The sequence below is a fragment of the Bos indicus x Bos taurus genome, chromosome 8, assembly GCF_003369695.1.
Source record: "Bos indicus x Bos taurus breed Angus x Brahman F1 hybrid chromosome 8, Bos_hybrid_MaternalHap_v2.0, whole genome shotgun sequence".
NCBI lineage: Eukaryota > Metazoa > Chordata > Mammalia > Artiodactyla > Bovidae > Bos > Bos indicus x Bos taurus.
The window spans coordinates 25,474,470-25,492,990 of NC_040083.1; the positions used below are offsets into that span (position 1 = coordinate 25,474,470).

General features: G+C 37.8%; 1 protein-coding gene across 3 annotated transcripts in view; it reads right to left on the reverse strand.

Annotated features, from left to right (window-relative positions):
* ADAMTSL1 (ADAMTS like 1) overlaps nucleotides 1-18,521 on the reverse strand; it is a 1,125,264-nt gene that overhangs the window by 398,316 nt on the left and 708,427 nt on the right. For all 3 annotated transcript variants that reach the window (XM_027549171.1, XM_027549170.1, XM_027549172.1), the window contains one exon: nucleotides 18,247-18,292. In XM_027549171.1, the coding sequence (XP_027404972.1) occupies nucleotides 18,247-18,292 (46 nt within the window). The remainder of the gene's footprint in view (nucleotides 1-18,246; nucleotides 18,293-18,521) is intronic.

The following is an 18,521-nucleotide window of genomic DNA, read 5'->3' on the forward strand; positions in this document are numbered from 1 at the left end:
ATTTTCTCGTGTAAACCTTCTGTGAGATGATTTTTTTTTTAGCATTTCAAAAATAAATATATATTCAGTGGCTTAAAATATTTTATCCCAACCTCATTTTTGGAGATAGTTTGACATTTATACCAATCATAGAATACATGTTCACTGTAAAAAACCTAAAACTCTACAAAAGTATATAGAATAAAAAAAGAAAGTCCCCCTTAAATCACTCAAATTCTCTCTCTCTCTGAATTATATACACAAATAATCACTGTGATCAGTTTGATGAGTATCCTTCAAAATTTATGACACACCAGGTACATTTCTGTTTTAGGATTTTTTTTTAACTGATTGAGATAATGTTAAATATATTACTCCACAGCTTGCTTTATTTCACATTTACTGTATCCTGGAAGAACCTTAGGTTATTACCTAGAGATCTACTCTATTCTTTTTTTTTTAATTTTTTAATTAAAGGATAATTGCTTTACAGAATTTTGTGGTGTTCTGTCATACATCAACAAGGATCAGCCATAGGTACATCCATGTCTCCTTCCTCCCAGACCTCCCTCCCATCTCCCTCCCCACCCCACTCTTCAGCCAGTCCCCGTTTGAGTTCTCTGAGTCATACAGCAAATTCCTATGGCTATCTTCTTTACACATGGTATTTAAATTTCTATGTTACTCTACCATACATCTCCTCTTCTCCCTCCCCTCCTTCCACTATGTCTGTTTCTCCACTGCTGCCCTGAATATAAATTCATCAGTGCCATCTGTTCAGATTCCATATATATGTATCAGTATATGATATTTATATTTCTCTTTCTGACTTACTTCACTCTGTATAATGGGTTCCAGTTTGTCCACCTCATTAGAACAGATTCAAATGTGTTCCGTTTTATGGCTGAGTAGGATTCCATTATTGGAGAAGGCAATGGTGCCCTACTCCAGTACTCTTGCCTGGAAAATCCCATGGACAGAGGAGCCTGTTAGGCTGCAGTCCATGGGGTCGCTAGGAGTTGAACGCGACTGAGCGACTTCACCTTCAATTTTCACTTTCATGCATTGGGGAAGGAAATGGCAACCCACTCCAGTGTTCTTGCCTGGAGAATCCCAGGGACGGGGAAGCCTGGTGGGCTGCCATCTCTGGGGTCGCACAGAGTTGGACACGACTGAAGCGATTTAGCAGCAGCAGCAGCAGCAGGATTCCATTGTATAAATGTACCACAACTTCTTTACTCATTCATCTGTCAATGGACATCTAGGTTGCTTCCATGCTCTAGCTATTGTACATAGTGCTGCAGTGAACATTGGGGTACATGTGTCTTTTTCAGTTTTGATTTCCTCAAGAGACCTACCCTACTCTTTTTAATGATTGTATAGAGCTCTATGGTATGGATATACTACAATGTATTTATTTAATCAGCCCTGGCCCATTTGTTTCCAATTTTTAAACTACCACAAACATCAAATTAACATCCTTTGTACATATACAAGGAGGATATTTGTAAAGGTAGGAAAGCTGAGATTGAAAGAGGTTAATGAATTTTGTTTAAAAGCACATTATTACAAAGTGGCAAGACTCAGAAAAGCCCATGTTCTTTCTGCTCTACTTGGATGTTTTTAGTTCTCCATGTATGCAGGATTGAAAAAGAAGAGGGTGTCTGAATTTTTAGTCACTCTGAATCACTACCCCATGCACTTCTCCATACATCCTGATGGCCTCTTAGAGTCTGCTCAGATACAAATGCATGTGGAATCTAAAAAGCAGGAGAGCCTGGCCCCAAGTTTGTTATGTGAATTGATGCATATTAAAGAATAAATGAAGTCCTAATAAAGTAACTTGGAAAAGATATGTCCTACCAGACCTTAAAACGTGAGCACTTTCCTTCTCAGTGAAGATTACACTCAGGACAATTTCTGCTTTCAGCTGGGTGGGTCAGTAGGGAGGAAATCATGGATGGATCCGACAAGAAGTCCATTTTCTGGGTCCACTGCTCGACAGAGTTGAGTAGTTAGCTACCCAGGAGGCCGAGGTCAGAATTGCTTTCCTACTTAAGACACTTCAACTTGAGCTTAAGAAATTCCTCTACTGCCCTTCATATATTTTAGTCAGGGGCTGACTGGCTCTGGGCCTGGGAGAAGAGGCATGTGCACTGTGGGGTAGTCAGAGCAACCAGCTTTCTGTCAGCCTTCTGCTCCTCTCCCAAGCAATGCCCATAGGCTCTGGTAAGAGGCCAGAAATGCCCCTCACAAAATGACATTTGGGGGTAAGTTCAGATTCTTCAGCATAGATAAGGATCTGTTTCCCCACAATGTACCTTGTACTGCACCTCATAAAAGGACCTGGCAGAGCTTAAACTAAGCTGAGCTACATCATGTCTCACCCTTCACATGTACACCTGGGCCCCAATATCACCTCAGAGGGAATTTCCTGACAGCCTAGTAAAAGTCATCTCCCCACCATCACTATCTCATTACCCTGCTTTATTTTCTTCATAGTCTTTCACTATCTGAAACTGTTACACTTCTATTTACTTGTTAACCATATGCCTTCTCCCACTAAAGTATAAGCTTCGTGAGAACGGGAGCCTTATCTTTTTCTGTCACTAGAATACCCCAGCACTTAGGAAAAAATGTCTGGTACATAGTAGGTCACGGAAGAAAGTGCTGAATAAATTCCATTCTCATTTTTCATAACACTTTCTCATTGGAGACAATCATCTTGAAAGATTGAGCTCAAGTATAACCCTATTTAGGATGTCATTCATTCATTGATTTGCCATGTGCATTAAATGTCTACTGTGTGATAAAGGTTGCCAAACCTCATCTATTCACAGTCCTTTTAAAGTCTATGGTACCTCTAGGTCAAAAGGAATACCCTTTGGTTCTATTTATTAATTAATTAAGTCCAAGCAACTTAATAAATATCTGTGTCCTAATAACTTGGTGGTCATTGGAAAAATAATACACGTAATTTTTACAAAAAAATTTTATTTCAATCATAAGTAACCACGTTTTCTTACTGATGGAATGTATTCAGCTGTTAGGCACTATATTTTCAAGTCTGAAATGAGATTGGAAAATGCCACCTTAATTTTCTGTCCTTTGTTGATTTTCTCAAAGTACTTGCTTTTTATCAAAGCAAATGCCAACTTTCCAAAGATAAGACATAGAAAACAAACAAACAAACAAAACTTGATCTGGTAGTTTGTACAGTGTCCATCAGATGTCAAGTATTGCTATGTTTCCCTTGAGTATTTAAAACATCACTCTGAAGCTCTAGAGACTTGCTATGTTCCCTGCACACAGTTTCAGAAACACAGTGCTTACACTTCATCTTAGGTACTGGATGTACAGCAGTAAGAGAACCAGGCATGGTCCTTCCATGACCTCTTAGCATGTTGTATCTACCTCCACACAAATAGTGTTTACCCACACACTAATTTATTATGTGTTTACGTATCTGTCTTTCCTAATAGATGCTGGACTTCCCCAAGGAAAGTACCCTGTCTTTTTATTGATAATACAGACTCTTAACATCCCTAATACAGAATAAGAGTTGGGTGCTCAATAAATGTTGGCTAAATAAATGAACAATTAAACCAGAGAATGAATAAGTGAACAAACAAATGGCCTTGACACATAGCATGGTTTTTTATTTTCTGGTATTAAATAAGGACTTGATTATGAGAAAGTGATTCTCTTTCCTATCTTAGATGTGCCTCTTGGCTGGAAAATAGTCCAGCTGACACAGGCTCACTGACTGACGCCCAAAGTTCTTGTTATTTACTACAGCATTTGTCTAGACTCCAGAGGGTATTTCATGGGTTTGAATGTTGTCCCAGAAATTAAAAAAGAAAAAAAAAAAATTCTGGCCTCTATTCTTGCTCTGCAAATAGGTAAATTTGTACCATTTTTTCTAGATTCCATATATATACATTAATATATGATATTTGTTTTTCTCTTTCTGATTTACTGATGCAGATGTAGAGAATGGACATGCAGACACAGAGGGAAGAAGAGATTGGAAGGAACTAAGAGAATAGTATTGACATATACAGACTAGCATGTGTAAAATAGACAGCTAGTGGGAACCTGCTGTACAACACAGGTTGCTCAGCTTGGTGCTCTATGATGACCTATAAGGGTAGGACATGGCAGGGTGGTGAGAGAGAGGCTCAAGAGGGAGGGGATAAATGTATACATGTAACTGATTCACTTCATTCTACAGCAAGATCTAACACAACATTTAAAGCAATTACACTCCAATAAAAAAAAAAAGGAACTTAAATGTATCCCTCATTTGGAATGAGTGAATGGACAATATCTTCACTCCTGGAGTTAAAACTTCTACCTATGGACTGATGACTCCCATTTTTAAACTCCAGTTCAGCCCTCTCAAGCGGCTCCAATACTACTTCTCTAACTTTATACTTGAAAACTCCATTTGAGTCTCCAATGGTTTCCAATTATCCTTGTCTTAAAGTAAACTCTCTGTAATTCTCCCTCTCAAACCTGATTTTCTACCTTTATATCACCTAAGTGAACCGATTCTCTGTTTCTTTCAGTGGCAAAACCTGCAAATCATAATTCAGTATTTAGACACAATTCAGCCTTGTTTTTCAGAAAATTACAATTTGATAACTAATAAACAGATTAAGTTTTTTCATGAAAGAAAATTCTGGGCCTTTCCTGTGTGGAGGACTGAGAGAGGAAGATGCCATCAGGTTGGTGGTGAGAAGATAATCCAAGCCCTGTTACTCCACCTTGGCTGCAATTGGAAATTGAATCTTTGTCTTTTGAACATGGACTTGATATTTAAAAACAGCCCAAAGAGAGTGCCCTGCAACCTATTAGAAGATGGAGGACTTTGGACATTTTGGATTGAGCTGAGAAATGAGTTGAGCTCATCTGGACTTCTAACCTCCAGATCCATGAGATACTAAATGGGTCACCTCTATCTCCTCCCTCCCCCTTCTCTTCTCTGCTTAACTCTGAATCTCTTTGGGTGTTCCAGGCTGTGGAGAACACATAGGGAACTAATCATTGGCTAGATTGGTCTCTCTCCTTCCCCCCCACCCCTTTCCCCCTGGTCACCTCTATCTCCTTCTTCCCTCTTCTCTTCTCTATGGAGCTCTGTGAACCTCTCTGAGTGTTCCAGACTGAGGAGAGCAAATAGGGAATTGATTACTGGCTAGATTGCTCTCTCCCCTTTTGATTCCCCCTTTTCTCCTCCTGGTCACCTCTATCTTCCTCCTCCCTCTTCTCTTCTCAATGTAACTCTGTGAACCTCTTTGGGTATCCCTCACTGTGGAGAATCTTTACACCATTAACCTAGATGTTTTATCATCGGTGCTATATGGATGGAGAAGTCTTGAAGCTACTGTAAGAATAAGACTGAAAGCCAGAGGCAGGAGGCTTAAATCCCAAACTTGAGAACACCAGAAAACTCCTGACTCCAGGGAACATTAATCGACAACAGCTCATCCAAAAGCCTCCATACCTACACTGAAATCAAGCTTCACCCAAGAGCCAACAAGTTTCAGAGCAAGACATACCAAGCTAACTCTCCAAAAACGCAGGAACATAAACTCTGAGCACAAAAATACAGGCGGCCAAAAGTCACACCAAACCCATAGACACCTCAAAACTCACTACTGGACACTTCATTGCACTCCAGAGAGAAGAGATCCAGCTCCACCCACCAGAACACTGATGCAAGCTTCCTTAACCAGGAAACCTCGACAAGCCACTTGTCCAACCCCACCCACATGGAGGAACCTCCATAATAAAGAGGAACCACAAACTTCCAGCATATAGAAAGGCCACCCCAAACACAGCAACCTAAACAAGATAATTAAAAAGGCAGATAAATATTCAGCGTGTAAAGGAACATGATAAAAGCCTACCAAACCAAACAAAAGAGGAGGAGATAGGGACTCTACCTGAAAAAGAATTGAGAATAATGACAGTAAAAATGATCCAAAATCTTGAAAACAAAATAGAGTTACAGATAAATAGTCTGGAGACAAGGATTGACAAGATGCAAGAAAAATTTAACAAGGACCTAGAAGAAATAAAAAAGAGTCAATCAATAATGAATAATGCAATAAATGAGATAAAAAACACTCTGGAGAGGAACCAACAGTAGAATAACTGAAGCAGAAGATAGGATAAGTGAGGTGGAAGATAGAATGGTGGAAATAAATGAAGCAGAGAGGAAAAAAGAAAAAAAGAATTAAAAGAAATGAGGACAACCTCAGAGACCTCTGGAACAATGTTAAACGCTCCAACATTCAAATCATAGGAGTCCCAGAAGAAGAAGACAAAAAGAAAGGCCATGAAAAAATACTTGAGGAGATAATAGTTGAAAACTTCCCTAAAGTGGTGAAGGAAATAGCCACCCAAGTCCAAGAAACCCAGAGAATCTCAAACAGGATAAACCCAAGGTAAAACACCCCAAGACACATATTAATCAAATTAACAAAGATCAAACACAAACAACAAATATTAAAAGCAGCAAAGGAAAAACAACAAATAACTCACAAGGGGATTCCCATAAGGATAACAGCTGATCTTTCAATAGAAATTCTTCAAGCCAGAAGGGAAAGGCAGGACATACTTAGTGATGAAACAGAAAAACCTACAACCCATATTACTGTATCCAGCAAGGATCTTATTCAAATATGAAGGAGAAATCAAAAGCTTTACAGAGACAAGCAAAAGCTCAGAGAATTCAGCACCACCAAACCAGCTCTTCAACAAATGCTAAAGGATCTTCTCTAGACAGGAAACACAGAAAGGGTTTATAAACTCAAACCCAAAACAACAAAGTAAATGGCAATGGGATTATACTTATCAATAATTACCTTAAATGTAAATGGGTTGAATGCCCCAACCAAAGGACAAAGACTGGCTGAATGGATACAAAAACAAGACCCCTATATATGCTGTCTACAAGAGACCCACCTCAAACCTAGGGATACATATAGACTGAAAGTGAAGGGCTGGAAAAAGATATTCCATGCAAATGGAGACCAAAAGAAAGCAGGAGTAGCAATACTCATATCAGATAAAATAAACTTTGAAATAAAGGCTGTGAAAAGAGACAAAGAAGGACACTACATAATGATCAAAGGATCAATCCAAGAAGAAGATATAACAATTATAAATATATATGCACCCAACATAGGAGCACTGCAATATGTAAGGCAAATGCTAACAAGTATGAAAGGGGAAATTAACAATAACACAATAATAGTGGGAGACTTTAATACCCCATTTACACCTATGGATAGATCAACTAAACAGAAAATTAGCAAGGAAACACAAACTTTAAATGACACAATGGACCAGTTAGACCTAATTGATATATATAGGACATTTCACCCTAAAACAATGAATTTCACCTATTTTCTCAAGTGCTCACATAACCTTCTCCAGGATAGATCACATCCTGGGCCATAAATATAACCTTGGTAAATTCAAAAATTTGAAATCATCTCAAGCATCGTTTCTGATCACAATGTGGTAAGATTAGATGTCAACTACAGGAAAAAAACTAGTAAAAATAAAAACGTATGGAGGCTAAACAACACTCTTCTGAATAACCAAAAAATTACAGAAAAAATAAAAAAAAAGAAAACAAAATATGCATAGAAATGAATGAAAATGAAAACACAACACCCCAAAACCTATGGGATACAGTAAAAGCAGTGCTAAGGGGAAGGTTCATAGCAATATAAGCCTACATCAGGAAACAGGAGAAAAATCAAATAAATAACCTAACTCTACACCTAAAGCAACTAGAAAAAGAAGAAATGAAGCACCCCAGGCTTAGTAGAAGGAAAGAAATTATAAAAGTTAGGGCAGAAATAACTGCAAAAGAAACAAAGGAGACCATAGCAAAAAATCAACAAAGCTAAAAGCTGGTTCTTTGAGAAGATAAATAAAATTGACAAATGATTAGCCACACTTATCAAGAAACAAATGGAGAAGAATCAAATCAACAAAATTAGAAATGAAAATGGAGAAATCACAACAGACAACACAGATATACAAAGGATCATGAGACTACTATCAGCATCTATATGCCAATAAAATGGACAGCTTGGAAGAAATGGACAGATTTTTAGAAAAGTACAACTTTCCAAAACTGAACCTGGAAGAAATGGAAAATTAACAGACCCATCACAAGTATAGAAATCAAAACTGTAATTAGAAATCTTCCAACAAACAAAAGCTCAGGACCAGATGGCTTCACAGCTGAATTCAACCAAAAATTTAGAGAAGAGCTAACACCTACCCAAACTGTTCCAGAAAATTGCAGAGGAAGGTAAACTTCCAAACTCATTCTATGAGGCCACCATCACCCTAATACCAAAACCAGACAAAGATGCCACAAAAAAAAGAAAACTACAGGCCAATATAACTGATGAACATAGATACAAAAATCCTTAACAAAATTCTAGCAAAGAGAATCCAACAACATATTAAAAAGATCATACATCATGACCAAGTGGGCTTTATCCCAGGGATGCAAGGATTCTTCAATATCTGCAAACCAATGTGATACACCACATTAAGAAATTGAAAGATAGAACCCATATGATTATCTCAATAGATGCAAAGAAAGCCTTTGACAAAATTCAACATCCATTTATGATAAAAAAAAAAAAAAAAAACCTCCAGAAAGCAGGAATAGAAGGAACATACTGCTGCTGCTGCTAAGTCGCTTAAATTGTGTCTGACTCTGTGCAACCCCATAGATGGCAGCCCACCAGGCTCCCTCATCCCTGGGATTCTCCAGGCAAGAACACTGGAGTGGGTTGCCATTTCCTTCTCCAATGCATGAAAGAGAAAAGTGAAAGTGAAGACGCTCAGTCGTGTCCGACTCCTAGTGACCCCATGGACTGCAGCCCACCAGGCTCCTCCATCCATGGGATTTGCCAGGCAAGAGTACTGGAGTGGGTTGCCATTGCCTTCTTCCAGAAGGAACATACCTCAACATAATAAAAGCCATATACAATAAACCCACAGCAAACATTATCCTCAATGGTGAAAAATTGAAACCATTTGCCCTAAAGTCTAGAACAAGACAAGGATGCCCACTCTCACTACTACTATTCAACATAGTTTTGGAAGATTTAGCCATGCTTTTGAACTGTGGTGTTGGAGAAGACTCTTGAGAGTCCCTTGGACTGCAAGGAGATCCAACCAGTCCATTCTGATGGAGATCAGCCCTGGGATTTCTTTGGAAGGAATGATGCTAAAGCTGAAACTCTAGTACTTTGGCCACCTCATGCGAAGAGTTGACTCATTGGAAAAGACTCTGATGCGGGGAGGGATTGGGGGCAGGAGGAGAAAGGGACAACAGAGGATGAGATGGCTGGATGGCATCACTGACTTGATGGACGTGAGTCTGAGTGAACTCCGGGAGTTGGTGATGGACAGGGAGGCCTGGCGTGCTGTGATTCATGGGGTTACAAAGAGTCGGACACGACTGAGCGACTGAACTGAACTGAATCAGAGAAGAAAAGTAAATGAAAGGAACCAGATTGGAAAAGAAGAAGTAAAACTCTCCCTGTTTGCAGATGACATGATCTCTACATAGAAAACCCTAAAGACTCCACCAGAAAATTACTAGAGCTAATCAATTAATATAGTAAAGTTTCAGGATATAAAATTAACACACAGAAATCCCTTGCATTCCTACACACTAACAATGAGAAAACAGAGAAATTAAGGAAACAATTCCATTCACCATTGCAATGAAAAGAATAAAATACTTAGGAATATATCTACCTAAAGAAACAAAAGACCTATTTATAGAAAACTATAAAACATTGACAAAAGAAATCAAAGATGACACAGATAGATGGAGAAATATATCATGTCCATGGATCAGAAGAATCAATATAGTGAAAATGAGTATACTATCCAAAGTATTCTATAGATTCAATGCAATCCCTGTTAAGCTACCAATGGTATTTTTCAGAGAACTAGAACAAATAATTTCACAATTTGTATGGAAATACAAAAAACCTCGAATAGCCAAAGCAATTTTGAGAAAGAAGAATGGAACTGGAGGAATCAACCTGCCTGACTTCAGGTTATGCTACAAGGCTACAGTCATCAAGACAGTATGGTATTGGAACAAAGACAGAAATATAGATCAATGGAACAAAATAGAAAGCCCAGAGATAATGGACACCTTATCTTTGACAAAGGAGGCAAAAATATACAATGGATTAAAGACAATCTCTTTAACAAGTGGTGCTGGGAAAACTGGTCAACCACTTGTAAAAGAATGAAACTAGAACACTTTCTAACACCATACACAAAAATAAACTCAAAATGGATTAAAGATCTAAATGTAAGACCAGAATCTAAAAAACTCCTAGAGGAAAACATAGGCAAAACACTCTGACATAAATCACAGCAGGATCCTCTATGACCCACCTCCCAGAGTAATGGAAATAAAAGCAAAAATAAATAAATGGGACCTAATTAAACTTAAAAGCTTTTACACAATGAAGGAAACTATAAGCAAGGTGAAAAGACAGCCTTCAGAATGGGAGAAAATAATAGCAGATGAAGCAACTGACAAAGAATTAATCTCAAAAATATACAAGCAACTCCTGCAGCTCAATTCCAGAAAAATAAATGACCCAATCAAAAAATGGGCCAAAGAAGTAAACAGATATTTCTCCAAAGAAAACATGCAGATGGCTAACAAACACATGAAAAGCTGCTCAACATCACTCATTATCAGAGAAACGCAAATCAAAACCACAATGAGGTACCATCTCACAGCACTCAGATGGTTGCTATCCAAAAGTCTACAAACAAGAAATGCTGGAGAGGGTGTGGAGAAAAAGGAACCCTTTTATACTGTTGGTGGAGATGCAAACTAGTACACTCACTATGGAGAACAGTGTGGAGATTCCTTAAAAAACTGGAAATAGAATTGCCATATGACCCAGCAATCCCACTGCTGGACATACACACCGAGGAAACCAGAATTGAAAGAGACAAATGTACTCCAGTGTTCATCGCAGCACTGCTTACAATAGCTAGGACATGGAAGCAACCTAGATGTCCATCGGCAGATGAATGGATAAGAAAGCTGTGGTACATATACACAATGGAATATTACTCAGCTATTAAAAAGAATGTATTTGAATCAATTCTAATGAGGTGGATGAAACTGGAGCCTATTATACAGAGTGAAGTAAGCCAGAAAGAAAAACACCAATACAGTATATTAACACATATATTTGGAATTTAGAAAGATGGTAATGATGACCCTATATGTGAGACAGCGAAAGAGACTCAGATGTAAAGAACAGACTTTTGGACTCTGTGGGAGAAGGCGAGGGTGGGATGATTTGAGAAAATAGCATTGAAACTTGTATATTATCATATGTGAAACAGATTGCCAATTCAGGTTCGATGCATGAGATAGGGTGCTCAGGGCTGCTGCAATGGGATGACCCTAAGGGATGGGATGGGGAGGGAGGCGGGAGGGAGATTCAGGATGGGGAACACATGTACACCCATGACTGACTCATGTGAATGCATGGCAAAAACCACCACAATATTGAAAAGCAATTACCTCCAATTAAACTAAGTAAATAAATAAAAGAAAATTCTGACAAAGAAAGTCCTATAGCAGAATGTTCTTTCCTTCCATGAGTTTCTATTCCACTATGACATAAAGCACCAAATGTGCCCTTACTTTATGCTATACAAAGACCTGATGAGAAAAATGGACACGGGATCAAATGGGAATTTATTTTAGATTCATCATTAATAACCACGTGAAGGATGCTATGAAAGCCATGAACCTTTACAACTTCAGTGATGAGAATAACTGGTTAAGATGGCTGATCAAAGTCTACACCAAAGACAAGAACTTTGCTTCTACAGTCCATGTGCGTGCACTTCGATTTAACCCTATTTTATTGCTGGATAAATCTGTTCAATGCAGTACTGTCAGTCACAAAACCAACACAGATATCTTCATTGTTTAGATCTAATAGTCCAGATATAAATTTTTTTAAGAACTACAGAATTTTAGAGCTGGAAGGGATCTTTGAAATCTTAGTTCAATCCTCTTGTTACTTAGGTGCAGAAACTGAGGCACCCAAAGTTATAAACTTGCCCAGGACCACTCTGTCCTATCTGACCATTATAGCTTATGCCTTTGTCTCTAGCTGGAAAGCTGCATGTAAGACATTTCATAGTAATGATGCTGTAGACCATAAAAGTGGATTGTATCCAAGTGAGGACAAAGCCAAGTAACTTAGGAAAAGATATTCTCCATCTAAAATATAGTCTACATCTTCCTACCATTGTCCACTTAGTGCAAGCATCCATTAGTACTCAGGGAAACTACTGGAATCGCTTCTGAAGTGGAATGTCTACTTCCACTCTCTTCTGTGCAATCCATCTCTGGAGTGATCCTGCAGCCAAACCTATTTTTTAAAATCCTGAGTACAACTTTATTTTCCCCTCCCTAAAAGTCTCAGTAGTTCCTCTTGGCTCTAAAACTATAACACTTTATGACACCCAGCATGATCTAGCTCCTGTCTAACTGCACCTTTATTTTTCTTATCTTCTAATACTCTTCTCCTTGCACACTAGTCTCTACACTGACTTTGTTCTTTCTTTGAACACACTACGTTCCTTCATCCTTTAGAGCCTCTGTACTGGCTGTTCCTCCTCTCTGATTCACTATTCCCCTGATATTACCACAGTTCTTTTCTTCCTATCATTCAAATGTCCATCCCCAAGTGGACTTCCCCAACCTTCCAATCTGAAGTCACCACTGATCATTTAATTCTCTGCAGAGCACTGATCACTACCTGATATTATTTCCTTTAAATAACTTGTCTGTTGGTTTGTAATCTGGTTTCCTCCATTAGAACGAAAGCTTCAGGAGAATTAGGTTTTGGTCCTATTCATCAATATACCCCAGTCCTGAGAACAATTCTCATGGTCAGTTATTCTTGGGATGAACAATGTTTTGTCTCCATGTGCTAAAAAGGCTTTTAATGGTTTCAACCATTTCCTCAGAAGACAGAAATCCCTGCCCACCCACCTCACCCCCACTTCTGATTGTTCCCTGAGAGTTTTTAGAAAAGATATGGAAATGTGGTTTACCAACTGTAATCTTGCAAGAGTATTTTTTAAGAACAGTACAGTGCTGCAGTGGAGTAATAAAATCTCAATAAGGAACATAAGAATGCCATCAGCTACTACAGGCACCTTAGCCTAATAGGATGCTAATTGTGGTCACTATCTCTTAAATCTCAGTTCTAGTGAAGATTAAGGACAGTGATGAAGAAACGGTTTATAAGACACATAGCATTCCTCTCACCACTTTGGAAGTCAATTTTAAACATCTAATTAAGATCAAAGCGTTGAGATTTGAGGTTATTTGAACAAACAGGAAAATGTGATATAAGAAGAACTTTGAGAGGATCCAGGGACAATCTGAGACCTAGTAACCCACTTGAATGGTCTGCTGGGTTTACACCCACTGTTTATCCTGATGTGATCCTTGATTTTTGTTTGTTTTAAATTATTTTTGGCTGTGCTATGTGGCATGTGGCATCCTAGTTCCCCGATCAGGCACTGAACCCACCTGCACCCCCAACCACTGGAAGTGCACTGTCTTAACCACTGAACTGCCAAGGAAGTCCCTATCCTTAGCTTTTTCTTTCAGAGAGAGCCTTGTCACTTTTCTTAAAAAGAGCAGGGACTATCCAATGGGAAAAACTGGATGAACTACATCCTTAGGAATGAAAATAGCCTGCTTGGATCAGGTAGAAATGGTATAAGAAGGTACCATGACTCCAAGAACCATGTGAACATTATGGAAACTTTAACTTTCTTATATTGATAGACTCTGTCTATACAGTGATTAACAATAAAACCTTAAAAGCACATGGGCTGATAATTCAGTTGAGCCAGAAAAACTGGTAATCTAAGGAGATCTTTTCTCTTCCTCAGTTTCAGGGAACAAGAACCCAAAGAAATGCTGTATATAGCAAGTACAAAGAATAGAAATACAGAGTGAATCTCTGGAGAAGAAGTGGCTCAGAAGAGGCCTAGGAAGCTGTCCAGGGATTAACAAGTGACCTTAGAGGCTTAACTAATAAGAGGCCCTCAAGTTTTTCCAAAACAAGCAACTAAAAGGGGAATATTTAATTGAATTGTTCTGAACTTCTTAGTTTGAAAAAAAATTGGAATGTGATTATGAAAAAATTCTTTCTTATGAAATGTTTCTTTTGTATTTTTGGCAGTGTTGCTTCTGTCATGGTCAAAAGCCAGAAAAAAAGCATTGAATTACTTGAAGACTCTAGGTTCTCATAAAAAATTCAGTGTCAGTTTGATTCTACAAGCTGCAAAGAGTTGGCTCGTGCTATTGGTTTTAAGTAATGTTAGGTCAGCCTTAGCCTGCATCTGTCCAGGGAAATGCTCATAATGATAACAAGGAAGTTTTGGGCTGTTTCTGAAGATCTTAAAGGAAAGAGTAGGCAGACATCTGCTCATGATGCTTTAAGCATTCACGTCTACTTAGGATAGTCCGGACCCTTTCTATTATCCTTAAAGCTTGAAAGAAAATGAATGGTAGTTAAGGAGATTTCTTTAAAAACATCATGTCTGTGTGCTTTTCATATTTTATAATTCATTTAATTAAAAAATGTTTTCATTATGTTTGCTTTTGTGTATTTTTTTTAATTGGAGTACAGTTGATTTACCATTTTGTGTTAGTTTCAGGTGTACAGCAAAATGATTCAGTTATATATACATATATCACTATTTTTTCAGATTCTTTTCCCTTATAGGTTATTATAAAATATTGAATACAGTTCCCTGTGCTATACAGTAGGTCCTCATTGGTTATCTATTTTAAATATAGTAGTGTATATATGTTAACACCCAAACTCCTTATTTAACCCTCCCCATCTCCTTCTCCTTTGGTAACTATAAGTTTGTTTTCTATGTTATGTGTCTTTAAAATGATTATATATATATATGTATACATATATAACACACACATATATATATTACCACAATAAAAAGGATCATAAAGAAAACCAATGAGCTATAGTATATTTATACCAAAATTTTTTCATGCTGTAACTACAACAAACTGTCAATTTTTAAAAAATGTAATAAAAGTCACCACAGCTATTTGATCTTTTTAATTAATCAGCAGTTGAATGAGGGGTGTGTGTGTGTGCATGGTGAAGAAGACAATGCTATGGGTTATGTTATATGTCACTAGTATCTTAAATGGAAATAGAGAAATGAACTAGGCAAAATATTCTATTGAACAATTGCTTCTACTTCTAATTATCAGCCCTTCTAGTCACTTTTGTTCCTGGTCAGGCATTTATATAAAATACTGTTCACTCATTTTAGTCTTTCTCATCTCATTTGTCTTCTGGCCAGGGGTCACCTCTACTGCCCATCTCGCTTTTTTAAAAGGAAAAATTATTGAAGTATAGTTGATTTACAATGTGTTAATTTCAAGCATACAGCAAAGTGAACCAGTTATACATATATCCACTCTTTTTTTAGATTCTTTTCCCATATAGATTATTACAGAGTATTAAAGTAGAATTCTCTGTGCAATACAGTAGGTCCTTATTAGTTATCTTAAATATAGTCATGTGTATATGTTAATCCCCAAATCCTAATTTATTTTTCCACTTCTGTTTTGCCTTTGTTAACTATAAGTTTGCTTTCAACATCTATGACTTTATTTCTGCTTTGTAAATAAGCTCATTTGTACTATTTGGATAAAGAAGATGTGGTACATATACACAGTGAATATTACTTTACCATAAACAAGAATGAAATGATGCCATTTGCAGCAACATGGATGGACCTATAGATTACCAAATTAAGTAAAGTAAGTCAGACGGAGAAAGACAAATATTGTGTGATATTGCTCATATGTGGATTCCATTGTACATTTTTGGGGGGCATCTCAGTATTGCCAGACTAAGACCTAACAGACTCTGGACCACATTCTCTGTAAGAGCAAGCTCTCTAATCTCAGTTGAACCCCCTCTGCTACAACAACGTGGTCTTCAAAAGTTTTCTATATCCTCAATTTGTGTCTTTCTCAATTTGTGTCTGTTTTTAAGAACAGAGTTTATGTCCTTTCCCTCTATCAAGATTCCTTCTCTTCTTGTCATCCAATGCTGGCTTTGGGACCTGTGGCATCAAGTCTACTCTTACCTGCAAATATCACCCAGCTTGCCCTCCAGATCAAACTCATCTCTCAAGGCTCTCTTATTTAAAAAACAAACAAACAAAAAAAAAGCAACACATCCTCCCACCCTTCTGTGGCTCTACAAATGATGGAGTGTCTCTGTTAACACTTTATAGGAACAACAGACCTATAGATTCCATTTCTTTGTTAATATGCTTTATGTACTGCATCTTGATTCCATTCCTGATACACTAGAGTAACTGCTTCTGGCCTGGAGAATTCCATGGACAGAGGAGCCTGGGGTCACAAAGAATTGGACATGACTCATTGACTTTCACTTTCACTTTTCTCTCAAACCTCTCAGTGTTCACACTTTTGATAATGACATTCACCATTCTTCTAGAAGACCAGTACTCATTTTGCATTCAACAAATATTTACTGTATGCTTGATAAATATATAAGTTCTAGGCACTGGGGATGAAGGAGTGGATAAGGTAAACGACACTCTATTTATGCTTAAGGAATTCACATTCTAGAGTCAGGGAACAGAACATAAATAAAGACTCAAATAAGATAGGGACTTCCTTGGTGGTCCAGTGGTTAAAAGTCCATCAGCCAATGCAGGGGATATGGGTTTGATCCCTGGTTGGGGAACTAAGATCCCACATTCCTAGGGGCAACTAAGCTCACACACCACAACTAGAGAAGCCCACACTGTGCAAAAAAGTCAAAAAAAAAAAAAAAAAAAGCTAAATATGATTGACTGACTATTGTGAGAGCTGGAGCCAAGCAATGGTACAACTATATTAGATAAAGTAGTCAAGGAAATCTCTTTGAAGAGGTGGCATTTGAGCTCAGATCACAATAAGGAAGATGCCCATCATGCAAACAACAACAAAAAAGAACATCTTTAAGAAAGTGATTCAGAAGCACTAGAGCTCTAAACATGCATGTAAATCATTCCTTTACTCCCACTACAAGTCATCACTCTAACTAAATTACTTGGGAAGTCTTACAGAGTGACTTTAATTTTGACCTCTCATATCTATTTCCTCCTGTTTTCACCCTTCATTACTTCTCGCTCTCCACTTGTTTTCTGTTCCAGTGCATCCCTCACAACATTACAGAATTAAACTTCCCAAAGTGGAACTCAACAATATCCTACTCTCACTCCACAACCTCTGGTGACCCTCCATTAGTAACTGAAGGAAAATAAACTTGGAAGCTTAATATTCAAATCTCTTCATGGTGTAACTTCAAAATATCTTTCAATTCTTCTCTTCCATACTGCTAAGCACAATCCTATTTAAATTCGTGTTCAGAACACACCTTCAATATTCCTGTCTCCAAAGTTGCCTGTTATGTCTCCTCCACTTGGACTGGCTATCATCTCCTCCCACCTAGTCTGGGCCAATCACAGCCTTCCTAGGCTTCTCAGCCCTACGTCAAATCACCTCCTTCTGGAAGGCCCTTCAGATTTCTCTCTGCTTTTAACCCACAAGAACGTAATCCCTTTCTTTCTACATTTGTCAGCATCTGTCTTCTCTTGCTACATCCCTTACCATAACACAGATGTTTTAAGACAGCAACCACATGCTATTGATCTTCGTAGTAGTTCAGTGCCTCACATACAGTTGGTATTGAACAGTATTTGTTAAACGAATTAATTTATCAAATCTGAGTTTGATGAACTGATGTTTATTTCATGATTCCCAAGTGGTTTCTCTTTTCTCATTTCTCTTTTTGCTTTCAAGAGACCTAGATGTGAAGCCAGAAAGCAGAGAGGAAACACAGTTCTTATTTTTAAATAGTGTAGTTAGTTTCAATCTGGCCAAGTGATTAAAAGTTTGTCTTGAGGAACATTAAAAATAACTATTTTTTAATGTATATAATCCATATACCATGAAATAAATAACTCTTGGTAATATACTAATTAGTTGATATCTGCTCAGGATACATGAGACTGCTTAGCATTATTCAGGGCTTACAAAATACATTATCACAATCATAGAAGGTTAATGCTTACCACATTACTGCATGTTCTATATCGGATATTTCTTCCCTCACAGCTCCTGGGGGAAGGGAAAAAAAAACAACTCATTACCACCAACGAAAGGCCCCAGATTTCAATGGTTCTCTTAGAAAATCAATTTCCTCTTTAATACCAGTATAAGAGCCTCTGTTTTCTTTTGAGTATGCCCTTGTAGGAATTAACTATCAAATACTAAATAGAGCAGAAGAAGCTGAATATGCAAATTGACTTCTCCATTAGACTTGAAACTAAGTATTAATTTTGCTTCA